The following is an 18,924-nucleotide window of genomic DNA, read 5'->3' as shown; positions in this document are numbered from 1 at the left end:
ACTATATACATATTCAATAGGGAGTAATGTTCCCTTTAATTTTTTTTTTAGTTGCAGGCAGATGAATATGCTGCATAAGCAATAAACAACAAAGACTGAACTTACATGGATGTTTTAATACTACAATCAAATAAAACTTTCAACAGTTATTTGATGTATTTAATGATATGCATAGTTGTTACTGTGCTGCATGGTAATTAAGATAAATATGTTTTTAACTATGGTTAATATCAGTTTTCTTTTCTTTTTTTTGTGACGGAGTTTCGCTCTTGTTACCCAGGCTGGAGTGCAATGGCGCAATCTCAGCCCACTGCAACCGGAGCCTCCCAGGTTCAAGCAGTTCTCCTACCTCAGCCTCCCGAGTATCTGGGACTACAGGCGCCTGCCACCATGTCTGGCTACTTTTTTGTTTTAATAGAGACGGGGTTTCACTATGTTGGCCAGGCTGGTCTCGAACTCCTGACCTCGTGATCCACCTGCCTCAGCCTCCCAAAGTGCTGGGATTACAGGCATGAGCCACCCCGCCCAGCCCAGTATCAGTTTTCTATAGGCAGACCTCCACATTTGTGGGGAGAAAAAAAATATGGCAGGCCAAGAATCCGTTTCAGAAATTTCTGATGTAGAACATGAGGAGCTTTGGGGCTTTTTGAGCAGGGTTTACTTTTAACCTTAGTTTCCTAATTCTAGGGACCATACACTTTTCCCTTCCGTTAGTCAAGACCATCTGCTAGAGGGAGAAATTGGGAAGATTCAGCCATTGTTTTACTTTCTCCAAATAGTTTTCTGTCTGGTAACTGAAGCTTGGGACATAGAGTTCCCAATCATTGATAGTTAATGCACAAAGGATAGTTTCTTTCCCCGCTTAAGCCAAAGCAGTTCCAGGTCCCACAATCTAAGTTATTATAGGTGCTAGCATTTGAGTTGTCCTGTTAATCTGGGGCTTTGAGAATTTCTGAACCTGAATTTCTCATCTTTTCCCAACCTAGGCTCTCCACAACAAACATAAAACTATCCAATGCATATGAAACAAATTGAAATAAAAGCAAAGTTAACATCGTTACTAAACCAAATCGAAATGTGATAGCTTAGAATATGCCTTTTTCATACCAGACCTGCCTTCCACTCCATCCACACCCTCTCAGAATCACACATAAGTTTGCCCCTGGAGAAGTACATACAAGTTAGAAATTCTAAAGCTCCGTGGAAACAATAACTGGGAATTATTCTTATTTCTGCTGTGACTTTTTAGGGATGATTTCTATTCTCTGTGCAGCATGGCTGTGTGTAATGACCATTCGTTGATGAAATATTTCTTAGTGCTACATCTGTGTTGTTAAATTTTTGTACTGTCTAAAATATAATGTAATACTGTGAAAATTTCCTAGTATTTTAGAACCTTCTATATGTCAGTTCAGTATTGGTTGATAGAGGTAGCATTTGTATAAACTAATTCAGTGATTAAAATGTCTAATGTTTAATACTGCTTTACCATTTATAAAGTACCTTTGCGTTCCTTGTCTTAATGATTCACTCATATCATCCCTGTGAGCGAGGTGGTATTGGAGTCATTTTCAAGAAGAAAAATTCTGGGTGCATAGAAGTTAAGTGGTATGTTTACATTCACACAGCTAGCAAGAGACTTGAATCTGTATCTTTTGACTTATTTTTCAGACCACTTTCACAGATGTCTTCTGCTACGTCAGTTAATGCAAAAATATACTGTTAAAGATTAAAACACATACAATTTTAAGTTCAATAATTTAGGTTATAAGCATAATATTTATATTTTAAATAAAATTCAAGACAATAGCATAAGAATTTTTCAAAATGAATCAATTGTATATTGTGACTGATGAAAAAATTGCCATTATAGATGAGAAGTTAAACCATGTGTTATATAAGCAACTGAGGGAAGAAATGAAATTTGCATTTAAATGCTGTTTAAGAATCATTTTAGTGTAGCTATAGCATAAATGATAAAGTAGAAAAATTATATCTTTATAAAGTACCCACATATTGTTAACTATTAGGTCAGTGTAATATCTCTCATCAAAGATTATTAATGTCAAGTCCATAATACTTTGAGAGCAAATGACTAATTTCTCCCATTTTTTTAAAATAATACTTTCCAGATATTTCAGTCGAAGGAAGAAATAGCTCTTCTCCTAAGATGGAATCTGTGGTTTGGGAATGTGGTTGATCAACTTGATATGTTGGCCAAATGTGCCCCATGTAATAAAATGAAAAGAAGAGACAAGATGATGTCATTTTCCCATATTGTGAAACCAAAAACAAACGCCTTTTGTGAGACCAAGCTAACAAACCTCTGACGGTGCGAAGAGTATTTAACTGTTTGAAGAACTTAACAGTAAGATATAGAAGAAGTATCTTCGAGCTGAGACCTGCAGGTGTATAAATATCTAAAATACATATTGAGTAGGCCTCATCATCCGAATCTCGTTCAGACCCAGGAAGGATGGCTATGACTTGGATTGTCTTCTCTTTTTGGCCCTTGACTGTGTTCGTGGGGCATATAGGTGGGCACAGTTTGTTTTCTTGTGAACCTATTACCTTGAGGATGTGCCAAGATTTGCCTTATAATACTACCTTCATGCCTAATCTTCTGAATCATTATGACCAACAGACAGCAGCTTTAGCAATGGAGGTAAGACTTGGTCTATTCTTTGATGTATCTTAGTGAGTGACTCTTGCGTTGTCCTATCAGCCAATCTAATGAATGTGTTTGATAAACAACAGGAAAATAATATGCTATTTTAAATTATGTCTTATACATTTAAAAATTTATATGTTTTGCTTCAGACTCTAATAGATTGAAGAATTCACATTTGGTGAATGTAACTGTTATATTTTAGACATTATACTTTTATAAAGAAATTTGAAATACCAGAACATGGGAGATAATAGCCATTCAGAAGTTTAAAATTTAAGAATAACTCCCAAGCAGTGAAAAAGTTTTTGTCAATGCGAATTATCTGTTCTTGATCTCTCAGAATTTTATGAAAGTTTGCTGCCTTATTTGAATTTTTTTAATGGTAATTCTTCAGACAGTTTTTAATTATTTTCATTTAGAAACTATTTCAAATTTACAAACTGTGGACACATTAATTGATATAGTTAATAATAGGTTTAAATAAGGGTATATATATCTATAATGGTTTTAGAATTGAGGACAGGGATATATATATACCAGATAAGAACTGGGAGGCAGTAAGCAGTGGTGGTATTAAGAATAGACTTTGAGGTAGACAAACCTGAGTTTGAATTCTACATCTACCACTTTCTAACTGTATACTTTGGCCATGTTATATGAACTTTCTCACCACTTTCTCACCATAGTTTCTTTGCTTGTAACTTAGAGACTTCTGTAAGGTACAAAGTGAAAATCCATGTATAGTACTTGGCACATAGTAAGTACTCTATAAGTGATAGCTTTTACCATTTGTTCATATTCTCATATTAGTGAGGCTACCTAATATAATTTAGAGGGAATGCTTGATACATTAGACTTCAGCCTGTTTCCATAGCGCTTTCAGCAAATGGAAGCCTATGTTTTAGAATTCTTCATTTTATAGTAAAATCGAAAAACCTAAGTCTGAGAAAATTTGTAAGATTATTATTCATATATTTTGAAATAAGGAGGGCATCTTATATATTCCACATATTTGAAAATGCTGTAGATGTTGAACAAAACATTTTTTGCTTTTCCTCTGAGTACACGAGGTCTAAGTGGTTGAAGAGAGAGATTTGGTATAGGCTATCAGATTAGGATATATAAAAATGGGTATTGGTTTAATACAATAAGTTGGTTCCAGGTGTAGTAGTCTTTGCTATGTATTAAAGCTATTGATTTCTCACAGAAAATTGAATTAGAAACATTTTTATGTCTGATATCATTTTAAATCATAACTCCTTTGGGAAGCAAATGGGTTAATAAGAAGCAGGTCATAAAGATGCTTGTCCTGACTTGGGTTCAACTTTTGGCTCTGCCATGTAGTAGGTTTAAGACTTTGGACGAGTTGCTTAACAAACTCCTGATCTTTGTTTTCTTCATTTGTGAAAAGGCAGTATATGATATACCTTGAAGGGCTGTTGGGATTAAATAAGAGATTTATAAAGTAGCTAGCACAATGCATCATACACAATAGGTGATTTGCAAATATTAATTCTATTCCAAATTCCATTTCTAAATCATCTAAAGGGAAGTACTAGAAACACCACATATTTGCTCCAGTGAATTTGCATCCCTCCTTGTAGGTTCATGGGGCATTCATTCATAGTGATAGCGTGATAGGCCCTCTCTGCCTTCTCAAATATACACAGGTAGTCTAGATATTTCAGTGACAATGGGGTTGCCTCTGTTTGAATTTCAGACATTCTAGGGAGAGCACCTAAGTGAGTAATAGTTTCTAAGAGAAGGTTCTAATGACTTGAAGTAATGTTGGGAATAGTTGCATATTGCATGGTTATCATATCAGGACAGTGATGCCACTGGCTGAAAGAATAATCAAACACAGTTTGAGAGTGTAACATTTCTTTAATAGCAAATGACGTGGAAATTCAGCAGACAACACAGCCTGTTCAGTGCTGCTGATGACTCTCTCCACCTCCATCCCTCTACTGATCCAGGAACCAGCTTAGCAGGCACAAGTAATTGGAGCAAACCCAGCACATTCTTGAGTGTTTGCTGTGAGACTGGATGAATTCAAAGACAGTTTCCTAGGTGTAGCATCTTTCAGCAGGCCCCAGGCTTTAAGCCTGCCTAGAGTCCATTCCTTTTTTCTTTTTTTGTGGGTTTTTTTTTTTTTTTTTTTTTGAGACATGTTCTCACTCTGTGGCCCACAGTGGAGTGCTATGGTGCAGTCATGGCCCACCACAGCCTCAACCTCCCAGGCTCTGGTGATCCTCCTGCCTCAGCCTCCCAAGTAGCTGGGACTACAGGTGTGTGCCACCACCCCTGGCTAATTTTTTTGTATTTTTTTTAGAGACAAGGTTTTGCCATGTTGCCCAGGCTGGTCTTGAACTCCTGGGCTGAAGCGATCCACTTGCTTGGGCCTGCCAAAGTGCTCGATTATAGGTGTGAGCCACTGCGCCTGGTTGGAGTCCATTCCTTTACTGTTTTGTGAGTTAAAATGAGTGCCTGGAACACAATGGTATGTGGGCAGTAAGCTAGATTAGCCACAAAGAGGGGAACAGAATCTGGGTTACTTTAAATTTTATTCACAATCAAGTTGGATTTCTTACATTGTGTCTGCAGGGTTCATACTCTGTACTTTTATTGAGATTGGGACATGTTTAGATGGGTAAGTGTCAATCCATTAAGTTAGAAAAGAAGATTCTTGCTAATATGTTTATTTCTTTATTTCTGCCTTCCAAAACATGCACATCGATATACAAACATACATGCTACATTCTTCTAAGTTGTTAACTTGATGTTCTCTTTTCCCCCTGGGTATGAGTAGGTTTTGATAGGAAAAAAAATTCTCACTTCTGAGCCTTCCAAACCATTTTGAGCTGTCCAGATTGCTAAGTAAAGTTTTGGGAACTGTTCAGCATGGCGCAATAATCAACAAATGTCAGTAGCAATCTTTACTGAGCCCCCTATTATCAGGTATTTATGACTCTAGTGGTAATAAAAGAGATCTGGGCAGGCTTTTCCTCATACTGAATAGTTGAACCAAATTGGCTAGGATGGGAACAGATTAGTGTAAGAAGCACTAGAATAGGGATAGAAGACTTGTATTCTGTCACTAACTAGGTTTGAGACCTCTTTGTGTTGATTTCCAATAGGAAGTAAATTTTTTCTCCTGCCATTTTATAGGGTTATTGTTAAGATCAAGTGAGATAAGTGGCATTTATGTTAAAGAATTTTGAAAAGTTAAAGTGCTGTGTGAATACAGAGCATTATTCTTTGTTGCCTGTCACCCTGTTTTTTAATTTCAGTTAGTGTGTAGAACGAGCAATCTTTAATCTCTTTGGGAGGCTGATTGCTTGCCCCTCCCCACCCCGTATATAGAGGAAAGTAGGCCTTTCTATAGGATAATCAGAGGAAAAATTCCTGGGATGGTTTGTGTTTGCTTCCATTTCCTGTTTTCCTTTGTCATTCTCATTAAAGATATTTTTATGATTTAAGGTTTTCTTATAATGGGAGCATGGGAATCTGGCAATGAAATAATCCTAGTAGGAACACAGAGCTTAAAAGCCTGAACATCCTGTATCTTTTATGGTTCATTAAGAACCAAGTATGTTTGAACCAGTCTCCCAGTTATCCAAACTCAAATTTGAGCTTTTTACTAAAAAACTTTATTATGGTAATGTTCAGTATATACAAATAGAATAATATAATGAAATGCCATGTATCCAGCATCCAGCCTTAAACATTACCAACTCGTAGCTAGTCTTGTTTCATTATCACTGCACGCCCTTCTGGGTCACCTTGAAGCAAATCCCAAATATCAAAATTTAATCCACAAATATTTTGGTATATATCTCTGAAAAGTAAGGTCTCTGAAAATACATGAACACAATACCTTGATTTCTTTATCAGTGTCAAGTATCAAATTAATGTTCAAATTACTCTTGCATATTCCACAATTTTTTTTTCATATTGGCTTTTTCTAATTAGGGTTCATACATTGCATCCAATTGATGTCTCTTAAGTCTGTTTTAATTTATAGGTTTTCCTTTCCTGTTCCCCTTTTTTCTTGTAATATATTTGTCTTATAGAGTTTCCCATAGTCTTTATTTTGCTGATTGCATCCCTGTGGTGGTGTTTACCATGTCTCTGTCTCATTTATTTTTGTAAACAGGCACTGTAGAAGCTTGATTTGACACCAGTTTGGTTTTTTATTGTTGTTTTGGAAGGAATACTTCATAGGTAGCTAACATACTCCTGCCAAGAGCACATAATATTAAGTTATTACTCTTTTTGTAAATGTTAGCAGCCATTGATGATTTCCTAGACCAATAGTTTTGTTAGGGGTTTGCAACATGTGATATTCTAATTGTTACCCTTTCTTCATTTCTTAGCTGGAATATTTGGAAGCTTCTCATTGACTATTGGATTACTTTCTTGTACAGTTTATATAAGAAAGATAGGATAAGTGCTTCCATGTTCCCCCTTTATTAGTTTTTAGAATAATTAGTTGATTCCCAACCATCCATCCAAGGTGACCAGTGAGGGTTCTTTTTTTTTTTTTTTTTTTTTGGTTTAAGTCTCATTGTGAACTCAAGGTTGTTTTTTTTGTTTTTTTGTTTTTTTAAAAAACATATTCGATGTTTTAAATCTATCACAGTGATTATTGAGGCTCAGAATATTCCATGTTTGGTAGTGGGAGCCTCTACATGGTAGCTCCTGAGTGTTTTATTTTTGAGACAAGGTCTTGCTCTGTCACCCAGGCTGGAGTGCAGTGGAGCAATCATAGCTCGCTGTAGCCTCAAGCTCCTAAGCTCAAACAATCCCCCTACCTCAGCCTCCAAAGTAGGGACTACAGGTACATGCCATCATGCCTGGCTAATTTTAAAGAACTTTTTTTTTTTTTTTGGTAGAGACAAGGTCTCACTGTGTTGCCCAGGCTGGTCTTGAACTCTTGGCCTCAAGCTATCCTCCCGCCTTGGCTTCCCAAAGCATTGGGATTACAGGCTTGAGCCACTGCACCTAGCCCTCCTTAGTGTTTTTGACACCACCCTAATGATATTTAATAGTTTCTTTTCTTTCTGGTGTGATTCAAGCTCACTTCATAAAATTCCGCATCAAACCCTGAATCATCAATTTCTCTAGGAAGTACTGGTTCCTTTTATTTTGGAAATGATAGAATTAAGAGATCACTATCTGGGTGCTAAGTCTGTTGATACGAAGTCATTTTTAGGCCTTTTCATGAACACAGCTAGGGAATACTTTTTTTTTAAGAGAAAGTCAATCGTAAGTTTATACTGATACTTGCAATTCAAGTAATATTGCAGGATGTTGTTTTGTTTTTGAGACAGGGTCTTGCTCTGTCACCCAGGTTGAAGTGTAGTGGCACAATCACGGCTCACTGCAGTCCTAATCTCCCAGGCTCAATTAATCCTCCTACCTCAGCCTCCTGAGTAGCTGGGACTACAGGTGCATGCCACCATGCCTGGCTAATTTTTGTGTTTTTTGTTTGTTTGTTTGTTTGTTTGTAGAGACAGGGTTCACCATGTTGCCAAGTCTGGTGTCGAACTTTCGTTCTCAAGCTATCCACCAGCCGTGGCCTCCCAAAGTGCTGGAATTACAGATGTGAACCACCATGCCTGGCTATGGATTTTATTTAGCATCTTTAAATTCATTTTTGTTTCTCTATTCTCTTATCCTCAAGTTTATTATACACATACATTATAGATTTTCAGAATAATATTAGTAATATTATTACTAACAATGATTACAGCAAGCAGTTTAAGATTTCTTTATACTTCTTTTTGTCCTTTAGGGACAAAGATTTCTTTTTTTTTTTTTTTTTTTTTTTTTTTGAGACGGAGTCTCGCTTTGTCGACCAGGCTGGAGTGCAGTGGCCGGATCTCAGCTTACTGCAAGTTCCGCCCCCCGGGTTCACGCTGTTGTCCTGCCTCAGCCTCCCGAGTAGCTGGGACTACAGGCGCCCGCCACCTCGCCCGGCTAGTTTTTTGTATTTTTTAGTAGAAACGGGGTTTCACTGTGTTAGCCAGGATGGTCTCGATCTCCAGACCTCGTGATCCGCCCATCTCGGCCTCCCAAAGTGCTGGGATTACAAGCTTGAGCCACCGCGCCCGGCCGTGGGACAAAGATTTATTTATACTTTTTGTTCTTTAGGGATGTATATCAGCAAGGATGTACAGTGAAATTATTGTGTTTTAAGTCACTGAAATATTTTTTCTTCATGTGGTTAAACACAATATACAGGTTCATATGTGTTACTTTGATTTTGAGGAATGACATTTATTTTGTAATTATACTTCAAGGTACATTCAGAGAAGTCTAGTTTCTATCCCTCTCTCACCTCTATCTTTCTTTTTCCTTTCACCTAAAGGTAGCCATTTTTAAAAAGTTTTTATCCTTCCATTTAAAAACCTTAAATTTAACACTTATATAAAATATTTATTTAATATATATCTATATATATTCTTTCACCTTTTTTGATACAGTTATACTGTTTTTTTCCCTACATTACTTTTTTTTCCACTTAATATATTTCGGATATTTCATAGTAACATTTATAGATGTTCCTCATTTTAAAATTTTAAAAAATTGTGGTAAGATATACATAATACAGTTATGTAACATAATTACAATTCCATCTCCAGAGTTTTCTCTTCTTCCAAAACTGAAAATCTACACTCATTAAATAACAAATCGGTCCCCATTTTTTCTTCTTCCTAGTCTCTGGCAACTACCGTTTTACTTTCTTTGCCTCTGGTATTTTGTATAAGAAGAATCACACAGTATTTGCCCTTTTGTGACTGGCTTATTTCATTGAGCATAACATCCTCAAGGTTCATCGATGTATCATGTGTTGGAATTTTCTTCTTTTTTAAAGGCTGAATAATATTCCATTGTAGGTATATAACATGTTTGGCTTATCCATTTATCCATCAGTGGACCCTTCGGTTGTTTCTACCATTGGAGTATTGTGAATAGTGTTGCTATGAACATAAATGTACAATCTGAGTTCCTGCTTTAAATTATTTGGGGTTTGTAGTCAAAAGTGGAATTGCTGGGTCGTATGTTAATTCCATGTTTAATTTTTCGAGGAACTGTCAAAATGTTTTCCATATGGTGGCACCATTTTACATTTCCACCAGTAATACACAAGATTCCAGTTTCTCCACATCTTGGCTAACACTGGGTATTTTCTGGTTTTTTTGTTGTTGTTGTTTTGTTTTGTTTTGTTTAATAGCTGTCTTCATAAGTATGACATGATCTTTATTTTTTTATAGTTAAATTTTACTCCATTGGGTTGGATATACAGTATTATTCGTTCAATTCCTGTTGATGGACACAGGAAACAACTGTGTTTCTGGTCTTTTACTGTTACATAATCTTACAAGTGTGTTTTCACATTTTGACTAGTGTATTTTTGGGATAGGTTCCTAGAAGTATAAATGTATGTGTTACTTTCGTTAATATTGCCACACCTCTTTATAGGGGTTGTACCATTTTGCGTTCCCACTAATAATGTGTGAGAGTATCTGTTTCTTCACAGCTTTACCAAAATAATATGTTGTCATGTTTGTTTGTTTTAAACCAGTATGATAGGTGGGAAATGTTGTCTTAATGATTTTCATCACCTACTTTACAGAGACAGAAACACCTTCATAATTATTGATACATGAAGGTTCTTAATACCGACAAGAGTATGAAATTCAGAGACAAAGCAGTTCAAGCCCAAGTTTTGCTACTTATCAACTGCGGACAGTAACAATATAATATCCATGTGCCATCATTAGAATGAAATTGGTTATGAGGATCAAACTATGTGAAAATTGCTTTTTAAAATAACAGTGGGCCAGGCGTGGTGGCTCAGGCCTATAATCTGAGGACTTTGGGAGGCCGAGACGGGCGGATCACCTGAGGTCAGGAGTTGGAGACCAACCTGACCAATATGGTGAAACCCCATCTGTACTAAAAATGCAAAAATTGGCCGGGCACAGTGGATCTACGCCTGTAATCCCAGCACTTTGGGAGGCCGAGGCGGGCAGATCACGAGGTCAAGAAATCAAGACCAGCCTGGCCAACATGGTGAAACCCTGTCTCTACTAAATATACAAAAATTAGCTGGGCATGGTGGTACATGCCTGTAGTCCCCGCTACTTGGGAGGCTGAGGCAGGAGAATAGCTTAAACCTGGGAGGCGAAGGTTGCAGTGAGCCGATATCCCGCCACTGCACTCCAGCCTAGCGACAGAGCAAGACTCTGTCTCAAAAAAACAAACAAAAAAAAAACAAAAACCGGGCGTGGTGGTGTGCTCCTGTAATCCCAGTTACTTGGTAGGCTGAGGCAGGAGAATTGCTTAACCTAGGAGGCGGAGGTTGCAGGGAGTGGAGATTGTGCCACTGTACTCCATCCAGTCTGGGTAACAGAGTGAGACTCCATCTCACACACACACAAAATAAAACATCAGTGCCAATCCTTGCCTAGAGGATCAAATCCAAAGCATAATAGACATTCACAAATTGGCTTCTACTTATTTAGCATTCCTTAAGTCTATCAAGTCTGTAAATGCTATCTCTGCTTGGAAGGCTTTTGTAGTATCCCATTTGGTAATGTCTTAATTTTCAAGGCCTGGTGTGGCTGTTATTTCCTTGTGAAACCTGGGATGCCTAGAAGTTAGTGACTTTCTCCTCCATACTCACCAGTGTGTTTTATATGTACTTCTATTTTTGTGTGTATATTATTATATTGGAATTGTTTACGTTTTTATTCCTTCTACTAGAATTAACCCCTTGAAAGTAGAGTTTGTCTTTATTCATCTTTGTATGCCTAGTACCCGACACAGAACCTCACACATAGTAACTGCTAAATAAATGTTTGAATTAATTCATGAACTTTATAAATCCTAAATCCCTTAGAGGTGGCAGTAGTAATTGATTACGGTTTAGTGCTATACCTAAGCTCTTAATTTCCTAGGGTTATAAATAATTCTGTGGTTGGTGGAGATGGTGATGGTAATTCCAGTACCAAGGTTGCCATATACTTTTGAATACTAGTATTTTACTTTTCTTTTTTTCTTTTTCTTTTTTTGGGGGGGCCAGGGTGTCAAAGTGACTTGAATCCTTCAACATTATGTGTTTCTACTTATAAGTGGTGTAATTAAGCAAAGAAAGCAACACAACTTTCTCATCTCTAGGCCTTTCATGTTTCTTCTGCATGCATATTCTCCATCTTTGCTTATCAAAATTCTGTTGTACTTGATCCATTGTTAGGTTGAAAAAAGAAAGTAAGGTAGATAGCAAAACATTAGTATGGTATCATCCTGGTTTGGTTGAAAAACATATATGCATGGTCATTCAGAGTGAGTGAGCTGGTGGGATTTTCACCAGGACCAACAGTGGTTGTTCCTGAATTAGTAGTTTGTGTTTTTTATGTTCTTCTTCTTCTTTTTTTTTTTTTTTAAATTATACTTTAAGTTCTAGGGTACATGTACATTTTCTGGTTTTCCTGTAAGGAACACATTATGCTTTTAAAATAGTAAAACTAGCAAATTTTATTTTTAAAAACTTTCAACTGTCCTTTTTTGCTTAGCTCCTGGTGCAGGGTCTAAGATTTAGTATTTATTAAATATATTTTGATTGGATAAGTACAATATAGGGAAGAACTTGGTAAATACTGCAAAAAAGCAAAGTGCTAAGGGGATTCAAAGAGAGAATGGTCGTACGTGGAAGGAGTCATGGAAGGCTTCAAATCGCAGATGATATTTAAATGAACCTTGAAAGACAGATTTTTTTTTACTGTAGTTTTTATTTTAAGAGAATAGTATAATGTACCCCCATATAACAATAATTAGTAACATTTCATGGATAGGGTTTTTAGAAAATGAAACTTCTTTTATTACATTTATAGAATTCATGGTGTTAATCTTTAGAATATGTGCGTTATCAAACAGATTTACTTTCTTTATTATTTTTTGTTAAGGTTAATAGGTGGTTTTCCCTAAACAAACATCTAGCAAAGTGGCCTAAGAAGCCTGGTGTGACGAGAAACCAGCCAGGAATTAAACTTCCAAATTCAAAAAGGTACATACAAGTAGTAAATTGCATTTGGTCATTTCAGACTTTAGGACAAAAAATAGCAGCTTCTGAAATTTTTGATTGATTTTCTTGTGTGACAAATCACTATAAAGTGATTTGTCTTAAATTATTAAATGCATTGAAATTTGGTTTGTAAAGCTTTATCTTTTGAGACTTAATTCAGAACCCGTCCATGATATTGGAAATATTAAAAGTTTACTTCCCATAGGAGAGTCAGATTTATGGACCTCTCTGGGAACTTGGCTTTAACTTATGAAAATACATATTCTTCTCTGATAATGAGAAATTTCTGTAAAAAACTCACTGAGAAAGTATTGGAAGGTATTTAATATGCTATCACAGAACATTTTTAAAAATTAAGATTTGAACAGGAAAATAAATCTATGAGATTAAAGACATTTTTACAAACCTAGAGTTTTTTTTTTTAAATACAAAATAATTATTAAAGTTTGGACCTTTTCTCATTAGGCATTTTATTGTTACAGAAAGGGGATTTTTAAAAGGTCTCATTTTTAGTCACTTACAGTTATTCTAAAAAGTTGTTTTTGAATAATTTCTCATTCTAAGGGATCTGAAATAGCCATTTTTAAATTTTCAAGACCATTCCACGTTTGGTTTTATATTTAGTGAATTTAGTCATAAAACTCCCAAACCCCATAGGGTACAGTTTCTATGGTTACCAGACCCTTTGTAGAGTGACAAAGGTTGGAATTCTGATTCTCATGAGTCAAATTTTGGCCTTTGACTGGGTCTCCTCTGCACATCCATGCTAAGCTTGGGCTGTTGCTATGCTTGAAGGCTTGTCAGCAAGCAGGTTCCTATGGTAACAGGAATGGAAATTTGAAAGAAGAAAGAGAATGGTAGCACAAAGACTTGGTTGATTTGAATTTGAACAAAGAATGGAAGGTTCCCTGTAGTGCACCTTTGTTGTAGAAACCAGAAATTTAATTTTAGAAAGTTACTTTCCAGTTTGTAAACTTCCTATACCCTGGTCTTGATTTAGTGAACAAAAGTATTATGGTTTAGGGAAGTACTCAATAAGAATCTTTTAAAATTCAGTTAGCTAAAGTTCCTTTTCTGTACTTCATAGAGCTTTCATAGTGTTTCTTATGTTATCCATTTGTTCTCAGATTTTTGGTGTTCAGGCTACCTCATTTAATTTTGATTTTGCTGAGGTCAGAAATTGCTAAGGTTAAAATCAGGGCAATTTGCTTATTTGAAAAATGTTAATATTTGTATTTGTTTTTATGTAACAGCTTTATTGAGATATAATGTGAGTACAGTAAACTGCCCTCATGTAAAACATTCAGTTTGATGAGTTTTGACAGATCCTGTGAAACCATCACCACAGTCGAGATACAGAGCAGTTCTATCACCTCAAAAGCTTTCTTGTGCTGCTTTGTAGTCACCCCGCTCTCTACTGCCTGCTCCAAGCAACACTGATCTGCTTTCTTTCATTATGGATTAGTTTCCATTTTCTAGAGTTTTGTATAAATAGAATCATGCAGTATCTACTTTTTTATGTCTGGTTTCTTTCATTCAGCATGATGATTTTGAGATTCATCTGTGTTTTATTTTGTTTTTTTTGAAAACTTCACTTTAAAAACTGTCTCACTTGGCAGTTGAGAACAGGGAATTTAGCAAGGTTCCTCCTTATGCCCACCAAGTAGGCCTGCTACAGCTCTATTAACTTGCACCTTTTCCCCAATCCCTTTCAAGCTATCATTTATTAATTGTGTTCTGTATGCTAACTTTTATCTTTTTACTTATGAGTTATTAAGACCATTTTACAGAAGAGGAAACTGAAGCTTAGAGAGATTTGAATACAACAAATTTGTTAAATGCAAGGGCTCTGGATAAGAATGCCGAGATTTGACTTAATCTTGGGTCTGTCTTTGTAGTTGTGTGATCTTGGAAAAGCTACTTAGTTTTCTATATCTCATTTTCTTCACGTGTATTGTAAAATGAGTTCATAATAATAGTACTTACCTTATAGGATTGTTTTGAAGGTTAAATGAGATAATATGTGTAAGGCATTTTGAACAGTGCTTGTATTAGCATTGGAATGTATCCAAATCACACAGCACCGAAGTGTATTACCAGTGGCAGGGAATCCATACGGGTCTGCAGCAACCTCAGTTCTTGCCTCCTCAGAAGAAAGAATTCGACTGAGGGGCATAAGGCAGAGTGGGAGACTGAGGCAAGTTTTGGAGTAGGAGTGAAAGTTCAGTAAAAAGCTTTAGGGCAGGAACGAAAGGAAGTAAAGCACACTTGGAAGAAGGCCAAGCGGGTGACTTGAGCGATCAGGTGCGTGGTTTGATTTGACTTATGGTTTTATATGTTGGCATACTTCTGGGTCTTCTCCCCCGAGTCTTCCCTTGGGGTGGGCTGTTTGCATGTGCAGTAACCTGCTAGCACTTGGGAAGGGGCTGCATGTACAGTGTGTTTACTGGAGTTGTATGCATGCTCACCTGACGCATTCTTCCCTTACCCGTCTAGCCTTCCTAGAGGAAGGTCATATACCAGTAAAACGCTGCTATTTTGCCTCTTAGTGAACATGTTTGAGCCCACTCCCTCAGCTCCTGAGATCTTATCGGGAAGCTGCTAATCACCAATTTCAGGTTTTTCTTATCTGTTGGGAGGATGCCTTTCCCTGGCATCAGCTGAAACCAATTATTATTTTAGAGCGGCTTGAACGTCAAATATTTTCTTCCATTCTGTTGGTTGTCTGTTCACTCTCCTGATAGTGTCCTTCAGTACACAAAAGCTTTTATTTTTGTTGAAGTCCAGTTTACCAATTTTTTTCTTTTCAACTTGTGCTTTTGGTGTCATATCTAAGAAACTACTGCTAAATCCAAGGTCATGGAGATTTGCCCCATGTTTTCTTCTATGAGTTTCATAGATTATGCTTTTATACTTAGGCCTTTGATAAAATTTTGAGTTAATTTTTGTATATAAGGTAAGGTAAGAGACTAATGTTATGCTTTTGCATATGGATTTTCTCTTATTCCACTGTCTTTTGTTGAAGAGACTTTTTTCCCATTGAACAGTCTTGGCATCTTTGTTGAAAATGAATTGGCCACACATGTGATGGTTTAATTCTGGACTCCTAATTCTGTCCCATTAAACTATATGTCTGTCCTAATCTAGTACACACTTTTGATTCCTATAATAGCTTTGTGATACGTTTTTAAATTGGAAAATATGAGTACACCAGTTGGTTCTTTTTCAAGATTGTTTTGGCTATTCAGAGTCTCTTGTAATTCCATATGAATTTTAGGACCAGCTTTTCCATTTCTGCAACAACAGAAGGCCATTGGGATTTTTGAAGGGATTACACTGAATCTGTAGGTCTTTTTTGGGAGTATTGCCATCTGAACAACGTTGTCTTCGAAACCATGAACACAGGATGTCTTTCTGTTTATTTAGGTCTTCAGTTTCCATCAACAATATTTTATAATTTTCTGTCTTATGTGATATTGGATAAATTTATTCCTAAGTATTTATTCTTTTTGATACTCTTTTAAATGGAATAATTTTTTATAATTTTCTTTTCTGTTGGTAGTTTTTAAAATTTTCATTGATCTACTTGGGTTTATATCTACAGTCTTACTATTTGATTTTAATTTGTTCAAACTATTTTGCATCCTTTTTTTCTCTCTTATCTTGCCTTCTTCTTTTTATTGTTTGTTTCCCTCTCTGTTGCTTTGTTAGTTGTGCGTTCTTTTATTGTTTACCCTAAAAATTATGATAGGTACTTTTGACTTATAATATTCTGATAGAAATAATTACTTCAACCATTCCCCCATTAGTGCTCTTCTGACCCTCCACCGTTTCCACTTTACTATAATGCATGTTAATTTTACGTGTATTTTGTATGTATTTTAAGATGATATTATTTTTGTTGGCACAGAGTATTCATTCATTCATTCCCACAGTCATCCCTTTTGTTGCTCTTAATTCATTTTTAATTTTCATCTTAGATCATTTCCCTTCTGTCTAAAGAACTTTCAAGCATTTCTTTTAGTGCAGTTTGCTGATGGCTATTTTTTCCTTTTTTGTCTATCTAAAAGTGTATTTATCTTCATTTGTAAATAATATTTTTACTGGCTAGAGATTATAGGTTTGCAGTTATTTTCTCTCAACTTTTTAAATAAGCCATTCCATTGTTTTCTGGTTTTCTGAAGTCAAATCTGAAAGTTACTGTCCCTTCCTTGAAGGTAATGTCCTTTTTCCACTGACCGCCCTTAACATATTTTTCTTTGGTTTTCAACTCTTTAAATAAGATATGCCTAGCTGAGGTTTTCTTGTATTTATCCTTGCGGTTTGGGGAACTTCTCAAATCTGTAGGTGATTGTCTTTAATCAGTTTTGGAAAATCCTTAGCCATCATCTTTGTAGATTTTGCCTCTGCCCCGTTCTTGCTGATCTGTCCTTTTGAGATTGCATTTACATGTGTTAGATCTTTTTTGTGTGTTTTACATGTTTCTTACCCTCTCTTCTGTATTTTTTGGTCTGTGACCTTCTTTCTGTTTGAATATTTTCTTTTGCCTTATTTTCTATTCTGCAAGTCTTATCTTTTGATATCTCTAATAAGTTCTTAATTTCAGTAATATAATTTCAATTATAGAATTTTAATTCTATTATAATTCTAACTTTCTGATGAATTTTTTTATCTTTTATTGAAGATAAAAAAGATAGTCATAGTTATATACAGTCTTGTCTGTTAACTCTAAGAGCTGGATCACCACTTTTTTTTTTTTTTGGTTTTCAGTTATATCACCCTGTCTTTTGAGATGCCCAGTAATTTTTTACTAAGTGCTAGACGTTATAAAATATTAGTGAGATTCCAGATAGGTTATATTACTATAGAAAAGATTAATCCTCTTTTCTTCTTAGCAGATAAATGCAATTAGCACTTTACTTTTATTTATTTGTTTTATTTATTTATTTTAGAGACAGGGTCTCACTCTGTCTCCCAAGCTGAATGTGGTGATGTGATCGTAACTCACTGCAGCTTCGATCATAGCTTACTGCAGCCTTGAACACCTGGGCTCAAGTGATCCTCCTGCCTCTGCCTCCCAAGTAGCTGGGACTACAGGCATATGCCGCCATGCCTAGCTTTTTGTTTGTTTGTTTGTTTTTTTAAAGTAGAGATAGTCTTGCTGTTTTGCCCAGGCTGGTCTCAAATTCCTGAGCTCAGGTGATCCTCCTGCCTTGGTCTCTCAAAGTACTGAGATTACAGCTGTGAGCTGTTGTATCCAGCCAGCAGATCACTTTAATTCAGTCAGGAACTGAGCTGAGTTAGAGGCTGCATTGCAGTGTTGGTAGGTCTCTCCCTCTGATTTGTCTCTGCTACTAGGGTGTAGTCATTCAGGACTTCTCAGCAGAAAGTTTGGTATGTTGAGATGCTGTGTGGAGGTTGAACTGTAATTCATGTCCTTTAGACTGATAAGACTGCCAGAATCTCCACTCTGTTCTCTTTCTGCTTAGCTTCTTGGCTTCCTTCCCTGTGTAGCTTTAGAATTTTCAGATACACATAGGGAAAACTGACTCTGTGTTAGGCTCAATCCTTCCCACTTCTCACTTAGATCTTATTTCTTTCATTTCCAATTTTGTCTCTATAGCCTGAAAAGACCACCTACAGCTCTGCTAGTTTCTCAGGTTCTCCAGCACAGCCTAGGCCAAGCTTGATTCCTAGCCTCTTGTTTTATGCCCAGTTCAACAAATACCTGCTTCGAAAAGTGGCTGTACATATCAGGCTACCTGTTGGTACTTTCCTGCTCTTTGAATTTATTCCATCTGAAGTTCTTTAGCAGTTCTCCAGTGGCTTTAAATAGATAACTTAAAACTTTTTTTCTCTTTGTAAGTTGTTCTTGATGGAAACATTGGTGTAATACAGAGTTTCTTAGAAGTGAAAGTCATAGTTTGTTATATATCAGTTATTATATTCATTTTATAGTTCTCTGACATCAGTTTCTTTAAGTGACTCTTGATTTTCTAATTGTATTATGTATAGGAGGCTCTGGAAAATAATATACATCAGTGCAGAAACAAATTGATTCGTCCACATTAGAAAGGCCTGGTGGTAAGAATATCTCTAACAACTTCAAAATCAGCAGTGACTCAAACTTTTATATAAATAAATGCAAAAAATATTCCAT

The 18,924-nt window shown here is 36.1% G+C and overlaps 1 protein-coding gene across 6 annotated transcripts in view; it reads left to right on the top strand.

Moving 5' to 3' along the window:
* The window catches only part of LOC105482143 (frizzled class receptor 3), an 81,216-nt gene that overhangs the window by 6,599 nt on the left and 55,693 nt on the right, over positions 1-18,924 (top strand). For 2 of the 6 annotated variants that reach the window (XM_071068454.1, XM_071068453.1), the window contains exons 1-2: positions 13,257-15,068; positions 18,780-18,848. Coding sequence is in view for 2 of the 6 variants with exons in the window: in XM_024792901.2 (XP_024648669.2) it covers positions 2,477-2,665 (189 nt within the window). In the remaining 4 variants the exon portion in view is untranslated. Of the gene's footprint in view, positions 1-2,132; positions 2,666-12,658; positions 12,747-13,256; positions 15,069-18,779; positions 18,849-18,924 lie in introns of those variants that run through there. The other 4 variants (XM_024792901.2, XM_071068452.1, XM_071068456.1 and 1 more) reach the window with 3 other exon arrangements.

The sequence above is a fragment of the Macaca nemestrina genome, chromosome 8 (genome assembly GCF_043159975.1).
Source record: "Macaca nemestrina isolate mMacNem1 chromosome 8, mMacNem.hap1, whole genome shotgun sequence".
NCBI classification, from domain to species: domain Eukaryota; kingdom Metazoa; phylum Chordata; class Mammalia; order Primates; family Cercopithecidae; genus Macaca; species Macaca nemestrina.
This window is presented reverse-complemented; position numbering and strand designations above follow the sequence as displayed.